The following is a 19,080-nucleotide window of genomic DNA, read 5'->3' as shown; positions in this document are numbered from 1 at the left end:
CCATAGTGGATGGCATTGATTCCCCACATATAATTTAGCCAAAGCACTCACACACTATACTGGCAACACACCATCACACATAAAACACTCAGCTCACTTCAAAGCCAGTATAGAAAAACCTCTTACTGCAACACACTGACATAATGGTCAGTTTTGACGTCTCCTTCCTATTCACAAATGTCCCACTCAAGGAAACCCTAGAGCTTATCCAAGCCAAATTTCCGCCCGATATCTCAGCCCTATTTCAGTTCACAATGAACTCAAGCTATTTTGTTTGGCAAGGAAAATTCTACAAACAGATAGAGGGGACATCCATGGGTTTACCACTTTCCCCACCCTTGGCCAACTTCTTCATGGAGACCTTTGAAGAAAAAGCCTTAAATTCTGTCCCACAAAAACCCACTATTTGGCTTCGGTGCGTGGATGATGTTTTTGCTATTTGGCCACATGGCTCAGATACACTCCACTCCTTCCTAACACACTTAAACAACCAACACCCCAGGGTCCAGTTCGCCTTGGAAAAAGAGGAAAACAACACCCTCCCCTTCCTAGACACTCTAATCACTCGCCAGCCTGATAGATCTTTGGTTTTCTGTTTATAGAAAACCCACCCATACAGGCAGATACATTCACCAACAATCCCCATCCCCTCACAACAATATGGGGTTATAAAAACACTATATAACAGGGCAAAATTAATCTGCTCAGATGACAATGCCCCTAACCACCGAACTAAACCACATCCTCAACACTTTCTTAGCCAATGGCTATAATCCCCAAAAAATACTAAAACCAGTAAACCACAACTCCCCTCCCACCCTTCACAATAAAGATTACATTAAATCTATCACCATCCTCTACATCCGGGGCACTTCTGAGAAAATGATCAATATCCTCAAAAAATATGACCTAACTTCTTGCTATAGACCATATAAAAAGTTGGAATCCCTTATCCGCTCTATCAAAGACCAACCACTTACCTTAGACCTACTTGGTGTATACCAGGTCCCTTGCAGCTGTAAATTGTCCTACTTTGGCCAAACAGGCAGGACAGCAAATATCAGGATTTCAGAACACAAAGACTACATCCGGTTTCACTAGTACAGCCACTCTGGGCTTACAGACCACACCACAGATACCCGCCATAGAATTCGTTGGAAGGAAACTAAAATAGTAGACCCCAGCAAGTTCAAGTATGAAAGATAAGAGATATTAAAAAAGGTTCCAAACCTCAACAAATTTGGGTGCATGAGACCGCCCCAAATTTGGGAGACCTACATCATGAGAACTTCAGCCCAAACGGCCAAGACAACCCAATTAGCTAGCTAGGGGGCACCATTAGGACTTTAGGAACAATATTAGCTTCTTTCCTTCTTCCTCATTTGCTTTTATTAGTGCCTGCATGTACATACCATATTTGTATGTTCCTGAAGATGGCAACATAACGTTGCCGAAATATTGAAGGTATTCATTAAAGTTTCCTTTAATTAATATCTGTTTTATGCGTTGTAAATTCCTTTATCCAAGGTACACCTCCTTCATAGAATTTTATTTTCCATCACAGTTTAAGTGAAAACTTTAATCTGAATATATAACCTATCATTTTAGGGATTTTAGCTCTATTATTCTTCTGTTTTTCTTAGCCTAAATACCTGTTCCTCCTAGGATTTTATTTAAGGAAATTACAAGGTACACTACATACATCAATTAGTATAACTTTTAATTAATATGTCCAATATTCTGGCAAAGTCCAATTGCTATCATCAGGGCACAATGAACAAATTACCATGTACACGCAGACAATGCATAAGGTAAGAATGACTGAAGCACAACAAAGGTAAGTTTAAAGTACTAAACAGTATCTCTCATAGGCTAGGATAGGTAATTCTAGGATATTGGACTGATGTTCTAAGAACTAGTGCTTTCCAGATTTGAGGCAGTTTCATATAACAAAATATGTTGTAATCCTAGTGTTTAGGCTTACACATTGATTCTCCAATATCATATATTGTTTAAGGAAATTAACAATGTATTTGTTAATAAATAAACTTATTTACTTATTATCCTATATTTCACTGAAGTCAAATCAGCATCATCAGGGGAAAATACACTTGTATTAGACATGCACACGAAAGCACACTTTCAGTAACAAAGATGAAGAAACTGGAAAGATATAGGAGAACTAAAGTCCTACAATTATGCCACCTATTGGCTTCAGTTGGGAATTCTTGATTGTTGGGCTGACTGTCTGTGGATGAGGGTTTCCTATATGAGGGAGGGAGAGTCTAATACAACCATATTTGTTTAGGTTGGGATAGCTGGTAAAAGCTGCAGCTGATTCCAAGAAAAGCCTCTCAAACTTGAATTTACTTCAGTGGAATAAGGTGGCTTTTTTCCACCGGATTCTCTGTGAGGTATCCAGGGCATGGTCTGCTAATCCAGAGCGGCGATAGTGGTGAAATCAGATGTAATCTTGGTGCTCTGTTATAAGGATGTTGGCTGTCTTACCTCTGTCCATAATAAGAAAGGTTGTAGCTGCAGGGTACCTGGTAAACTCTAGGTAAATCCAGAGGTTGTAGCTGGTCTTTTTTTAGGGGGGGAGGGGGTGGATAGGAGCTGCTAGCTTTTTTTGCATTGGTTTATAGGTGGTCACAAGATTGTGCTTTTTTAAAATCTTGGCCACCTTTTCTGAGATGCCATGGAGTAGGTGTGTGTGGTGTTAAAATTCTTTGTATTTGGTGCAGTGGCAAATAAAGTGCATTTTATGTGGGTGAGCTCTGTGTTGTGCACTGTTATCTGAACAAATGAATTTTGCCTAGTGGACTAAGGTTTTTATAGTCCCAAATTGTTGTTGGTGGTAGAGGGGGGGGGAGGGGACAATGTGACTGGTGATGGATGTATCTCCCTACCTGTATGTTTGGGTTTTCTGTAGACTGTGAAGGACAGGGATCCATTTGGTTGTCTTGTAACTAGGGTGTCTGGGAAGGGCAAACATTGTTACTTTCTATTTCTGTTGTGAATTGGATCCTTGGATGCTGTTCAAATGGGAAAGGAAAGTGTGCAAGGTGTCCCAGGACATGTGGCCAAATTGCGAACACATTGTCTACACAGTGTAACCAAATAGTGGGTTTAAGGTGGGAGGAATTTAGGGCTTCTTTTCAAATGTCTCCATGAAAAAGTTAGGTTGAAGAGGGAATGGTGACAGATTTGAGGAATAGTGCATGGCTGTACCCTTGACTTGATTTTTTTCATAGTGAACTGAAAGAAGGGCTATATCAGGAGGAAATTCTGCTTGGATAAGTGCCAAAGTGTCTTCAAGTGGGACATTTGTGAATAAAGCAGAGACATTGAAACTGACCATAAAGTTAGTGTTGCAGAGTGTGAGGTCTTGTATACTGCACTTAAAATGGGCCGAGTTTTTGATATGTGATGAGGTATTGCCAGTAGTACAGGAAAACACTTGGGCTAAATGTTTAGCTAGTTTGTAGGTAGGTGAGTCTATACCATCTATAATTGAGCATAGAGGTACATCCTCTTTATGGATTTTTGAAAGTCCATAAATACGGGGGGGATCAGGAATTGTGGGGCTTTAGTTTGTTGATTTGTCTACCAGCCAGCAGGAGGTAACATTTTTTTTAGTAGTCTATGAATGGTTGTAATCTGTGTCTGGGTGAGATCATAATTTAGTAGATGGATTAGTCTTTCAGAAGGTTGCAGACAGTCAGCCCAACGACCAAGAACTTCCAACCGAAGCCAATAGGTGGCATAATTGTAGGACTCCTGTATCTCTCTCTCTGGTTTCTTTATCTTTGTTACTGAAGTGTGCCTGCATGCACATGCCTAACACAAGTGTATCTTTTCCTGATGATGCTAATTTGACTTCGACAAAATATAGGATAATAAGTAAATAAGTGGATTTACTTTATGCAAATGTGCTGAAGTTTGGGTGGTTCCTTAAGGCTGAGTCGTTCATACTTAATTTGCTCTAGTGATAAGGTGACCTTTTCTTATTGTGTCCTGTGGTGGTTGTTCAAGGCATGATCAGAAGAACTCTGAGTGGCTGTACTGGTGGAACCTGGTCCTTGTGGTCAGTGATTTGACGATGGCTGTCCTGCCTTTAGACATAGTAGGACAGTTTACACTACAAAGTACCTGGCTACTTTGTAGTTTACACTACAAAGTAGTTAGTACCTGGTAGACAACTAGAAGGTCTATCAGGTACTAGCTACCAGGAACTAGTAGTGTCCATGAAAAATGATTTTTGCTAGTTTTTCTAATGTGCCTCTGATATATGGTATGGTAACAGATTTAGTGCAGTCTTGGTTTTGGAGTTAGAGGAGGAGTCTGGATTTGAAGTTTTAATATTTTTTGGATTTCGTGGGAATTGCAGCCATTGACAGGAAATTTTACTTGGATAAGGTCAGGGGAACATTGTGAATAAAGAGGAGATGTCAAAACTGACTATGTTAGTGTGTGGAGTTGTGAGGTTTCTATACTGAACATAAAGTGGGTAGAATTTTTAAATATTTAGCTAGTTTGTATATGGGTGATTCAATGCCATCCACAGGTAGGCATAATGGCATATTCTGTCTGTGGATTTTTGGCAGTCTCTATATCTGGGAGAGGGAGAGTCTGGAATTGTATAGTTTATTTGCAATTTCCACAGGCTAGGAGGTAATATTTTTAAGGAGCAGGTGGAGGTTACTGATCTATGTGTTAGTAAGATCACAGTCCAAAGGGTGGTAGGCAGAGCAATTGTTAAGCAGAGAGGTAAGTTTGTGTGTGTAATCATGTTGGTTAACAACTACTATGGCATTCCAAATATCCACTTTTGTGATTATAATTCTTTTGTTTTTCTTCATCTATACTAGAACTTCAAATTCCATGTTGGAGAGATTGATTTTTGGTGGTTTTGCTTGTATTACAACACTCACTATACTCAGTCTGATATTTTTTTTTTTTCAATACGTGTAAGAAGGTTGTAAATTCTTACTCTTTCGTCATGCATCATAATTTCTTTGGTAGATAATTCCAGCCAGAAACTATGCGTTGATGATTTCTGGCTGGAATATGTAAAATAACAGGTTTATCATGTTTGTTTCTGGTGGTTGTTGAAGCTTGGAAGTAGAGTTTTTAATACAATTGCCAATTTACTGATGTGCTGACTTCTGACTCTTTGAAATTCTAATCTGCTGAAGAGATGGAGATGCCAGAAAGGATAATCCAGAGATTGGCATTGAACACACCAGTAGACATTTCTTCCAGTGCACAAATAGCTTGGTTGGTGTTAGCAAGTAGAATGCATGCAGTGCAAGTCTGTTCACACAAAAAGCCAAAGCTAGTGCACTTATATCTGTGAGAGTCTTTGGTGAATTCAAGCACTGTTTTAATTCACCACTACCTGCTTAGACATCTCAATTATATATGAACATAATGGAGCCTTGGTATTCTTGGTTTACAGAATCTCCTCCCATCCATCCCACTAATAGATAGATACAGTCAGCCACTCTTCACTTCCAACAGTATGGTATTATTAGAATCCTGTACAACAGGACAAAATTAATTGGCTATGATAATAATTCTCTCACCCTGGGCATGAACACAATTACAACGATGTGTTCATGTCCAATGGCTTCAATACTGACCAAATCCAAAAATATTAAAATCTCCCAAACCACACTGCTCTTTACCTTGCAGAACAGAGACTACACCAAATCTATTACCATCCCATATACCTGTAGCACATCTGAAAAACTAGCAAAAATTCTAAAAAAAAAAAAAAAACAGCATTATTACCACTTACAGACCATATACAAAATTAGCATCCTTTACCTCATCCCCAAAGACCAGCCACAATCTCTGGAATTGCCATGTCTACTAGGCACTTTGCAGTTGTGAAGTACCTGGTAGTTGTATGTGACAACCAATATGTTTGGCAGGCTAATCAACACATCTGAATTGCCAAACACCAGAACTACATCCAGTTCTATCATAACATCCACTCAAGACTTGCTGACCACACCTTGGACATCCACCACAGTATACAATGGAAAAAGGCCACCTTACAAATGACTTTTCCTGGAATCCGCCTCAGCCTTAAAGAACTATACAAACCCCAAGAAATTTAGCTATATGGAATATGCCATCTGGAAAGCATTCGTCCTAAGATTTCAGCCCAACAGCCAAGAACACCCATCCTAGTCCATTAGGGGACGCTATTTAAGACATTAGACTTACCTTTGTTGTTCAGTTTCCGTCATACGTGCCCTATATGGTGCTTGCATGCACACAGCAATTTATTCATTGTTCCTTTATGGTGATAGCTGGTTTGGTTGGCCAAGTGGTTAGTATACTCACTCTCCAACCAGCAGGTAGTGGGTTCAAATCCTGCTGTGGACATGGATGTTTGTGATTGTAATTTAAACTCACAATTAGCATACATAATACACTGGTCTCATAGTCTGAGTTGCTTTGGCCGTAAATATAAATAAACCAAACCAAACAGTGATGGTTGCAATTTGTCAAAATATTGGAAATGATAATTAAAAGTTACTCTAATTGATATATGAGTACATTATATATGTGGTAATTTCTTTAAATAATATCATTATGAATAACCAGCATATAAACCTTACTAGAGAATGTAATTGTTTTTTTCATAATGAAAATAATTTTGTTATGTAGTTCTATTATTATTAAACAGTCAATTTGATACACATCTGAAGAAATATCTAATACTGCAATTTTTCAATAACTATTTATGTTAGGAAGAGTTGCTGGTCAGTAAACTGATGGTATGCTTAACTGCATATACAGTTATAAGTCTGTACAATGAATGAGTTGACATATTAATCTATTCAAGGACTGGTTTGATTAACTGAAGGTTTGATTATTCAAGGTTGGATATCTAAGGGATTACTGTAGTTATTAATTCAGTTAATTGTTTGTACTTACCACAACCATAGCTACTGTAAAATTGGGACGAAACTGATAGTCAGCCCAGGCACGTGAAGCTTTGTATGAATCTTTGTATATTCCTCTTTTATTGATAAGATCAGGAAAAAGTTCATTTTGAGAAGGTTTGGTATCTATCCAAAAGTACTTTTCAAAGTTTTCCTTGATCTGCTGTTCCCATTCTTCAAATGTTACAATGGTTGTTTCATCTACAAAAATGTTAATAGAGACTACATATATATATATTTCAGTGTCAGGCTTTTTTTGAAATGAATATGTAAATACAAACACAAAGGGAAGGGAAGAGAAGCGCTGTGGCAATAGTATTAATAATGTTCAATATGGAAAAAAAAAGAGAAGATTTATAGAGCTTTAATTTAGCTTCATTATGTTTTAATTTTAATTACGTTAATTAATAGTGAAGAGATTAAAAATGAAATTCAATATATATCAACCTCATACACTGAATTCATATCTATTAAGTCTCAGTAATTCAGAAGATGGAAAGACAGTAATATTAAAAATTATTATTATTATTATTTGACACCTCCAGGGAGTCCAAAGACTCATCAAAGGAGGGCACCTGCTCTGCAACTGTCTCCACCAAATCCACTCCACTCAATCAATCCACCAACTGATCACAACACCAACACCATCTACTGCAGACCACCACTAGTATGTGTGTATATATACATATAAAAATGAATTTAAATGACTCTATACCAAGAAAGAAAAGTTTAATGTCAAGATACGACTAGTTTCATTGAAATTCAACTTCTTCAGGTATCACAGGCAAAGAATTAAATAAAATATAACAGAGACATGATAAAATACATTAACAGATCTAGTATAAAACACACAAGTACATTTAAAAACAGGAATGCGTGCTTGAGTTCCAAATGAAGTTGACTACATGCGTGAGCTGACATGAGTGCGCCAGCATTGGACAGTGGCAATGTGTGCATCAGAAATATTGTTGCTAAGGCTGTTATTAATATTAATATGAGATGAATCAAGTGATATTTCTCTAGATTCAATTATTCTTCTTTCAAGTTCATCATAGCACACATGGATATTAGAAGTTTGTGGCCAGTTTATGAGGTGTTGGCAGCCTTCATCCTGATGATCCACCCTTAATGAATAAGCATAACCCTTGCAAACTTCCAATCCAAATTCAATTCTATTCTATTCTATTCTTAATCTCAATAACTCACTGAAGATGATCGATAGTTGATATATTAATGCTGCCATACATTTTATTATAATTAGAGATATCATTCATTCCTCCAACTTTAACTGCTAAGATACCAAATATTTTCTCCTCTTTTGTTATGTCTTTTGGTAAATTCTTTCAAGCTATTTGGTAAATCCCTTCAAGCTATTTCTCTTCTGAACAGTAGAGCCTGTATATAAGCACTGCGACACTGCAGCAACCCCAAGGAAAAAATGAAAAAATTAAATTTTGTTTGTGTTTATAAATAATAACAATGCTTACAACATTATATAAATGCAGTACGACATGTTAAAGCTTACAGCTTATGTTTTGACATTGATTGAATAGTTAATAATTGGAATTGTTCGATTAATGCATTAGATTAAGAAACAAATGCACTGGGATCTAACACTGATATTCGTTTGATCTTGTCATTGCATGTTATGTCATTCCTAACTGTAACTGCTCAAATGGCAGTGTATTTTTAGTATGCTTACGTGCCTTATTTCTGTGAGATATGAAACGTTTATTATTGGTGCATGTGCGTGGTGAGCTATTTTTTAAATCTTATTTTATTTTGTTAAAATAACACATAATTATTTATTTATTATAGATACATGGCTGAATTATGACAAGTGTCACTGTAAAATATGAAAAGAATAATATTTTTCCAATTATCGTTACACGAAACAAATGCACTGCGATCTAATGCCGATATTCGTTTGCTGTCGTTGCACATTATGTCATTAGATATGGTGAGCTATTTTTTTTAAATCTTATTTTATTTTGTTAAAATAACATATAATTATTTATTTATTATAGATACATGGCTGAATATTGACAAGTGTCACTGTTGAAAATATGAAAAGAATAATATTTTTTCAATTATCGTTAAACGAAACAAATGCACTGCGATCTAATGTCAATATTCATTTGCTGTCGTTGCACATTACATCATTAGATACACTGCCGCTTGGGCAGTGTATCTTATGCCTGCACTCGTTATTTCTGTGAGATATGAAACGTTTATTATTGGTGCGTGTTCGTGGTGAACTATTTTTTTTTTTAAATCTTATTTTATTTTGTTAAAATAACATATAATTATTTATTTATTATAGATACAAGGCTGAATTATTACAAGTGTCACTGTTGAAAATATGAAAGGAATTATATTTTGCAATTATCGTTACACAAAACAAATGCACTGCGATATTCATTTTTTGTCTTTTATTAGTCTTTTGCCACGGTATGACAGTGAAAGGTTTAAAAGAAGGGCCATAATTGCAAATGACTTTATGCGTGAGTTATGTATGACGAGTGGTGTGGAATTTGTGGACGTGTGGAGCGAGTTCGATGGGCGAAAGGATCTATATAAGATGGATGGCTTGCATTTGAATGGTTACGGTGTAAGGAGACTTGAGAAAGTGTCGCTGAATGTAGGGGATGTGCAAATCCACTAGATTTATTAGGGGGGGGAGTAGATATACAGTCCTTAGGGAGGCAGTTGAATGTATGAATGAATATAATATGCTCGAGCGAATAAGGACAACAAATCAGAGTGGGATTGTTAATATAAGGCATCATGGTAGGGTTGAGGCTAATGGGGATCTTAAATTGATGTACACTAATGCTAGGAGTATTAGGAACAAGAAGGAAGAGTTTTTCGCCATGGTTGGCACTTCCAGACCACAGGTTATTGGTATTAGTGAATCATGGCTGACTGTAGATGATATAGCTAGTGGGATTGAATGTGATGGGTATAGTGTGTTCAGGAATGACAGGGAGAATAAAATGGGGGGGAGGAGTATTGTTGATGATAGCTGATGAGCTGCAGCCAAGGAGAATAGAAGTTGAATTGCAGGATAGAGAAAAGAGCACATTTGAGGCCATTTGGTGTGAGATTGTGGCTAGCGGAACTAAATATACAATTGGGTGCTGCTATAGACCAGGTGATGGAAAAGATGGTGGTGACAGTATACACAAGCAAATAGAAGAAATGAGTGGAAGGAGGGTAATTATTATGGGAGATTTCAACTATGGTCGCATTGATTGCAGTGAGGAGAGGACACACGGGAGGAAGGAACTGGATTTTATGCGGTTATTAAGGGATAACTATCTGCGACAGCATGTAATGGAATATATTAGGGGTCAGAGAGTGCTTGACCTAGTAATTACATCTGAGGATTTGGCTGTAACAAATGACCACACTGCCACCAATTGGTGAGAGTGATCATAGGGTCTTGACTTGGGAGGTGGCTAAAGGTGTGGAATTTTATTAAGACAAGGTACATGTGGAATTATCGGGCTGGAAAGTATGACAAGCTTAGAAGTTTGATTGGTGCGGTGCCATGGCATGTACAACTGCAAGGACTAGAAGTTGATTGTGCATGGAAGGCAGTTAAGAAGTGTTTGCATGAAGCAATGGCTGACTGTATACCTAGAGTTCGAATAATAAATCAACTAGGGGTTAAATGGATGAATAACACCATTAAGCTTGAGCTGCAAAAAAAGAAACAAATATGGAGGGAATTTAAGGAGAAAGGTGACCGGCAGGCACATGAACGGTATAAAGCGCAGGCCAGAAGGGTGACGAGTGTGGTAAGAAAAGCAAAAAAGGATTACGAAAGAATATTGGCCATGCAGGCTAAAGAGAATCCTAAACAGTTTTTTAGATATGTACCAAGTAAAAGGAAAAATGTATATGGCAGAATGATTTTAAAGAATGCCGATGGTAGGGAGGTAACTGAATCAGTTGATATAGTTGAGTTACTGAGTGAGCACTTTGCAAGAATATATCATCCAGGTGGTGACATTGCAGAAACGAATAAACCAGTAGATTATACGGGAATTGTGGTAAATGAAGTGGAGGTGAGTAGTCTATTGCATAACCTCAATGTCAATACATCTGTGGGAATTGGATGGTATACCAGCTCGTGTTGTACGAGAAGCGGCTAAAGAATTGTCAGTACCCTTGACCATTTTGTTTAATTTGAGTCTCGGGTCTGGGTTAGTCCCGAGGGGGTGGAAAGAGGAGAAAATAGTTCCACTGCATAAAGGAGGTTCCAAGACTGCTGTTGTAAATTACCGACCGATTAGCATATCAGGAATCGTTGTCAAGGTCTTGGAGAAACTAGTCAAGAGAAGAATATGGGATTGGATAGATGAAAATGGGATACTGTATGGGGGACAACATGGTTTTGTGAAGGGTTGATCATGCCTCAGTAATTTGCTCACATTTTATAACTCAGTAACGACTGAACTGGATAAGGGTAACGGGTTTTCAGTGATTCTACTGGACCTTGCCAAGGCCTTTGATAGGATACCACATGGAACTCTAATCAGTAAACTGGAGCAGATTGGGATGGATATAGGGTTGGTGAGATGGATAGGAGGGTGGTTGATGGAGCGATACCAGAGAGTGGTTTATTCAGGAGTGGAGTCTAAAAGATGGCTTGTGACTAGTGGTGTGCCGCAGGGCTCTGTTCTTGGACCACTGATTTTCAATTTGTTCATCAATGATATAGGAAAGGATTTGAGAGGAAGTGTTCACTTGTTTGCTGATGATGCAAAGTTGGGTAGAGCAATTGTGAGTGCACAGGATGTCAAAATTTTACAGGATGATTTGGATAGTTTGGAGGACTGGGCTAGGAAAAATGGATGTCAATTTAATGTGGCAAAGTGTAAGGTTATGCACTTTGGGGTGAAAAGAATAGCAGCAGTATATCGCATTGGTGGAACCGTACTCCAGGAGATTGATGAGGCCAGGGATTTGGGAGTGTTGGTGGATAGGGAATTGAAGTTTAGGGGGCACATTGCAAAAGTGACAAAATCAGCTCATCAAATCACTTGGCTTCTGAAAAATAGTTTAACATGCAGAGACAAACAAGTCGCTGTTCCTCTGTATCGAGCCTTGATATGACCCCATCTGGACTACTGTGCCCAGTTATGGGCACCAGGGTTTCTTCGTGATAAGGAGGAAGTGGAGAGGATCCAGAGACGAGTGACCAAGATGGCAGCAGGGTTGCAGAAATTGGTCGATAGGCGAAGGAGGGGTGATATGATTGAGATATTCAAATTACTGAAGGGTTTCTATAAGATTGATCCAGAAGATATTTTGAAAATATAACTGGTGGCGGGAGGACTAGGGGCCATGGATGGAAGCTCGGCAAAAGCGTGGTTGACAAGGGTGTTAGAGCTAGGTTTTTTACTTGGAGAGTGGTGAATGGGTGGAATAAGCTTCCAGAGTCTGTTGTGGGTGCTACGACTGTGAATGAGTTCAAGGCAAGGTATGACAGATACTGTGTGAATGTTGAATAGTTGTTCTTGACATGATGTTAGGGCCTCCCTCGATGAGTCTGTCGACTCCTTGGAGTTGCCCAGAACAATAATAATAATAATAACAATTTAAGCATTAAATTATACTAGATGTGCCTCAGTACTATCCATTTGGTATCAGCATTTCTTCTATTTAAATACTGCCACCCAGTTAATACTTTTTTTAATTCTCATAACATGCCATCAATGTCAGCTTTTGTTGAAATTCCATCCTTCAACTTCCTACCGCAGTTTTAAATCTCGAAGATCAAATTCTTAATGTCACAAAAGATTTTCAAATGATTAATATGGTTGATCACTAATTCCTCTGATGTCATTATTAAATTCAAGACCCTAGTCCATTTAGTACATTCCTGTACATGTTGCTTTAAATAACCATCACAAAGTTCCTCTAAAAATTCATTACAATCTTTCAGTCTCCCGGTCAAGATTTTCATATTAAAATCTTCCATTAACAGTACTTCATTTTTGCTTATCTCTTTTAACGGGCGCATAATAGGCACCACCTCCTCTACTACAGTAACAACTTTGCCAAGATTCGCACTCACCATTTTCTCATTCAACTCACCACTATCATTACTCCTTTCCTGTCACAAATAGGAATTCAATATATCACTGATTTGATAGTCATACTTCATATCTTCCTTAATATGCAGTACCTACTCTTCCATCATTTACTTATCCAGTATCTTCTGACAACATTATAATTACCATTATGCATTTTGACACACTGGATCTGATCATTAAGTAAAGATTTAGAAATTCCCACAATACGTGGCTTAATTTCTCTAGTTAATAATTTAAAACCACACAAGTTTACATACCTTACATAATCTCTTTTTCACTTGCAATTCCTGTTTAGTTTCTCTAGTCACTTGATCCCAAATAACTTTAGTTTCTTCATTCCAGGTATATAATCTGCTGTTGCTGTTAAAATTTTTTTCTTAATTATATCACATGCACTACTGACCCTATTCCTTCAAATTCTTTCATCCATTGTACTGCTCCACCAAGCTGGTTTTTAAGTCGATGAGAGTTGCTGCCTTATAATGTCATATAAATTCCTTCTGCCTTGATATCTCAACATGCCATTTATGCTAAGTCAGGATTGCATGGTCACAATCAGATCCTCTAATACTATCAAGAAGTTCAAAATTCTTAATCATTGTGTTCCATCCACTACATTTTGCCTAAGAACAGTTATTATTATTATCTGAGACCTCCAGGGAGTCAAGGCCTCATCGAGGAAGGTTATAAATCACCCAAACCAGCTATCATACCTTCCCTTAAATTCATTCACACTACATGCACTCACTACCCCTAAGGACAAATTATTCCACTCACTCACTGCTCTCTGGGAGAAAAACCTAGCTCTTATCCCTTTCTTGACTGTGAACAAACTTAACTTCCATAGATGCCCCGTGTTCTCTCCCCCACCTTCCATATAACAAAAAATTTCATCAGCTGTTATCCTATAGCACCCATTCAAAAGTTTATAGACCTCTATCATATCACCCCCCCTCATATTTCTCCTGTTAACTAGAGTCTGCAATCTACAAACTTGCAATCTGTCCTCATAATCTAAATCCCATAATCCAGATATAATCTTTGTAACTCTTCTTTGCCTCTTGGGGGACTCTTTAACCCTTAGAGCGTGCATCCCCTGGGTGGCGGATAGGGGAGCCCACCATGTGTATGTGTATGGTGGGGTGGTCCGAATATACTGAATAAGGACTTGTGGGCCAACAGGGCCATAATGGGCAATCATCTTGATTGTAAGGGAAGCGGCACTCCCATGGACCCCTAACTGGATTTATCCTCTCTTTCTACTACTTTGAGGAAGGTCCACTTACTTTATTCTTTCCTATAAGGCCTTATCAGCCAACTCTTCTTATTTTATGACCCTTATGCTATTAGAGTACTTGAGGGCCAGGGGGTCTTTTCATTTCTGGCCTTACAACTATGCCCTCTCTATAAAGCTTACTATAATACTTCTATAATCTACTCTTTCCCCCTTCAATATACCCTATTCCTCCTATGGGTTTAAATTCGGAAGAAGGCTAGTTCAGAAGCCTTAAGATAGCAGCCCTACAACTGAACTATTCCATCGTCAGGCTAGTCCCCTGACATGGAGAACATAATCCTACTTGTAAGCTGACAGAAAAAGATAATTGGATTGAATCTATGGGAAATAACCCTGGAATGGAAAAGGGAAAATGAAAATGGAAACGACAAAATATAATACACATAGCAAACTGGAATGTAAGAGGAATAGCATATAAAGAAATAGAATTAGACTGATTATTAAATGAAAAAAATTTTAAAATAGCAGTAATCACTGAAACAAAAAAGAAATTAAAAGGAACCATGAGAACTGAAAATTTTAATGTGATATACAGTGGAGTTGACAGAGACCAAAGAGCATAAACAGGAGTCATGATTTGGATTCATAACTTCCTTTCAAAACAGTTAAAACATTATAAATTATGGAATGAAAGAATAATAGAAGCTAGAATAAAAATAGATAGAGGCTATTTAACAATAATTGGTTTATATGCACAAGAAGAGGGAAGAGAACAAGATAATATTGATTTTTATAATCAGCTACAAAACATATATAATAAAATAAATAAAAATGATTACATAACTTTAGCAGACTTAAATGCAAGAATCTGAAACACAAAAATTAATAATAATATAGGAATACATGGAGAACATACTTTAAACAGGAATGGTAAAAAATTGATCGACTTTGTAGTTTATATAACCTAAAAATAATGAATTCCTTCTATAAACATAAAGACATACAAAAATATACTTGGGCAGCAAGAGGATGGAAATCAATATTAGATTACTTTATATTAAATGAAAAGACATCAAAATTTTCACTAGATGTTACAGTTCACAGAGGATATGACATAAGCAGTGACCACTTCCTTGTTAAAATAAAATTAAGATTACCACCTAAATGGCTACAAGTAACAAGAACAGAAAGAAAAATTGAAACATTTGTTTATAAAACTAGACTATTGAATGACACAAATGTATAATGGCTATATGAACAAAGAATTAACCAATACCTAGATAAAATAAAACAAAATGAAGAAATAGAAGAAATAGAATGGCTTAATATAAAAACGATACTAAATGCAGCAGCAAAAAATTCAATAAAAGAAAAAAAACTGAAGATCTGGGATGATACAGTGAAAGAAATAATCAAAAAGAAAAAATAAGCCTATCACAAATGGTTAAGCAATAAAAGATTAGAAGATGAAATAGAATATAAAAGAATAAGAGCCATAGCTAAAAGAGAAGTCAGAAAAAGACATAGAGAATCATGGAACAAATTTGTTTCTAATTTAGAACATGATTTATATAAAATAAGACCCAATGTATATAAAATTTTGAAACACTTAAATGCAGATACCAAAGAAAACATAAAATTAAACACTGAATTGAAATTAGAAGAATTTCTAAATTACTACACAGAATTGTGGACAGACAAATATTTTAAAAAAGACAACTGGCAAACAATTAACGAAAATGAAAAGGAAATAACTAAAGAAGAAGAAGTAGAAATCAGTCTGAAAGAAACAAGAAATGGAAAATCACCTGGAGAAGATAAACTAGGTTCAGAACTATATAAATATGCAGGAACAAGATTCAAAGAAAGACTTATTATTTTTAAATAAAATTTCTTCAACTGGTATCCCCCCATACAATGGAAAAAAGCAATTGTGATTCCTATCTTTAAAAAAGGGTAATAGAGATGACCCTAAAAACTATAGAGGTATCAGTATACTAAATTCCTGTTACAAAATATATAGCAGAATCTTAAATAGCAAACTAATGAAATATTCCAAAAACTTTATTTTAGAAGTACAGAATGGATTTAGAAAAGGATGATTATATATAGACCTGGCCTTCTGCCTAAAATTAATAATAGAGAAAAGAAGAGAATACAATTTGTTGTTTTATATCATTATATAAAATTCTCAGAATGATTATATCATTCTGAGAATACAATTTAGAAACACATATTGCATTTATTGACTTTGAAAAAGCATTTGACAAAGTTAAAAGAAACATATTATTTAACATATTAAAAGAAAGACAAATACCAAATAATATCCTAAAAGCTATCACAAGTATATATGAAAATAATCAAATACAAATAAGATTAAATCATGAGCTATCATATACGAGAGAGATAAACCAAGGGGGTCCGACAGGGATGTCCCCTCACAGCAACTCTTTTTAATATCTACTTAAATGAAATAATAATAAAATGGAATAAAAATTTACATCAAGTAATTAAACTTTCTCCTATAGTAAACTTAAACACTCTCCTCTTTGCCGACGACCAAATAATAATTACAAATTCTGAAGGTAAACTACAGAAAGCTATTTTAGATCTAAATGAGATATCCAAAGATTATGGTATGATAATATCAACAGAAAAATCAAAAACTATGGCCTTTAAAGGAGAAGATCCGGCAAGAACTAAAATAGTAATAGATAACAAGATCTTAGAACAGGTGAATTCATTTACCTACCTAGGATGTACGATCACATATGAAAATGAAAAAGATATAAACATAAAAATTGCAAAATATTTAAAAATAACAGGTGTAATTAACTCTATATTTAAACCAAACCTAGTTCAAAAACAAACCAGACTAAAAGTATACGATACATTAGCCCTACCAGTCTTAATGTACGGAAGCGAAATCTGGACAATAAAACAAAAAGACAAACGAAGATTAATAACAGCAGAAATGAAGATTGTGAGAAAAACTGAAAAGTATACTCTATTTGATCACAAAAGAAACGAAGAAATTATGAAAGAATTAAACCAAGAACCAGTAATAGAAAAAATTAAAAAATATAAACATAAATGGATGGAACATGTTCAAAGAATGAAAACAGAAAGATTACCAAAACAAGCCTTAAAGTACAAGCTATTAGGAAACAGAAAACCAGAATGTCCTCTTAAACGATTCAACGATGACTTCTGAGGCCGGAACAGGCTATGCTAGGCCTAAATCCTTGATACGCATGATGATGATGACTCTTCTTTGCACCCTTTCCAAAGCTTCTTTATCCCGTTGGAGCCCTGGAGATCAAATCTGCGCACAATAATCCAGGTGTGGTTTTATCAAAGCCTTATAAAGAGGCAAAATGACAATGCCAAGGTTCACTTCAATATCGCAATTATGCCCTGAGTTGTATTTGCAACTTTTGCTATGTGACTTTGAACTTTAAATTCCTATCCACCAATATGCCAAGATCCCTTGCCTCTTCAGTTTCTTGTAGCATAACCCAGCTAATATACGAGGGCTGTTCAATAAGTAATAAGACTAATTTTACTGTCGTGAAACCACTCATCACAATATTAATTTCTGTGGAATAAAGAAATGTTGCTGTCTGTATTAACAAAAGAGGTTAATAGATGGCGTATACGAGTTGATGTGCCAGAGTGTCACGTGACTAAATGCAAGCTTGTTTCAGTGTGCCTACGAGCCGCGACCAGTCGTCGAAATGAAAGTGTCCTTGGAACAGCGTTATGCGATTAAATTTTGTGTGCGTTTGCAAAAATCGGCATCGGACACTTTTAACATGATACGCGAAACTTTCCACAATGAAGCAATGTCGAGGGCAAGTGTTTTTCGCTGGCATAAAACTTTTAAGGAAGGAAGGCAAAATGTGGAAGATCTTAAACGTGAGGAAAGACCTTCAACGTCCATCACAGAGACAATGATCAACACAGCAGCAATTATCAACAAGGAGGATCGCAGAATTACAGTACGCCAGCTGCATGTTTTCCTGAATATTTCTGTGGGAAGTGTTCACTCAATCATGGCTGAACATCTGGGACTGAAATGTGTTTGCACCCGATGGATTCCCAAACTCTTGCCACCAGAGAAAATGCAGCATTGAGTGGATGTGCGCACAGAATGGAAAGAAAGACTGGAACAAGAAGGCGACGACTTCTTAAAATGCATCATTATAGCAGATGAAGCTTGGTTGTATCACTATGACCCTACAATGAAACAACAAAGCAGTGAATGGAAGCATCCATCTTCGCCTACCCCCCAAGAAAGCAAAAACTGTAAAATCGGCTGTAAAGTTATGACCATAATGTTTTTTGACTACAAAGGCATTGTTTACCGACACGTTGTAGAACCTGGAAATATTGTAAACGGCTCATACTATGTGGATGTTTTATGGACAATGGTACATCCAGTCAAAAGGAAGCGTCCATTGCTGAAGAATGGCTTCTTATTGCACCACGATAATGCAAGGCCATATATTGCTGGTTGTGTAGGATGTTTTGCAGAAGGACAACATAGATATCCTACCACACCCTCCATACAGTCCTGATCTCGCACTGTGCGATTTCTGGCTGTTTCCTCAGTTCAAGAAACCACTAAGAGGCCGCCATTTCGAAAGCAACAAAGCATGTGTAAAAGCTGCGGAGGCAGTTTTGAAAGAACTCTCAAAAAACGGACTTTCACATGTGTTTAAGAAGTGGACGCAACGTTGGGACAAATGCATTGTGTCTCACGGTAGTTACT

The 19,080-nt window shown here is 36.7% G+C and overlaps 1 protein-coding gene across 1 annotated transcript in view; it reads right to left on the bottom strand.

Moving 5' to 3' along the window:
- LOC150092290 (glycogen debranching enzyme) overlaps positions 1–19,080 on the bottom strand; it is a 461,626-nt gene that overhangs the window by 45,018 nt on the left and 397,528 nt on the right. The window contains exon 25 of the mRNA XM_090414998.1: positions 6,955–7,163. Coding sequence (XP_090271124.1) covers positions 6,955–7,163 — 209 coding nt within the window. The remainder of the gene's footprint in view (positions 1–6,954; positions 7,164–19,080) is intronic.

This window comes from Typopeltis vanoorti, chromosome 26 (genome assembly GCF_054136105.1).
Source record: "Typopeltis vanoorti isolate ZY-2024b chromosome 26, IOZ_Tvanoo_1.0, whole genome shotgun sequence".
NCBI classification, from domain to species: Eukaryota; Metazoa; Arthropoda; class Arachnida; order Uropygi; family Thelyphonidae; genus Typopeltis; species Typopeltis vanoorti.
The sequence above is the reverse complement of the archived record's forward strand: the minus strand, read 5'-3'. Positions and strand labels throughout refer to the sequence as shown.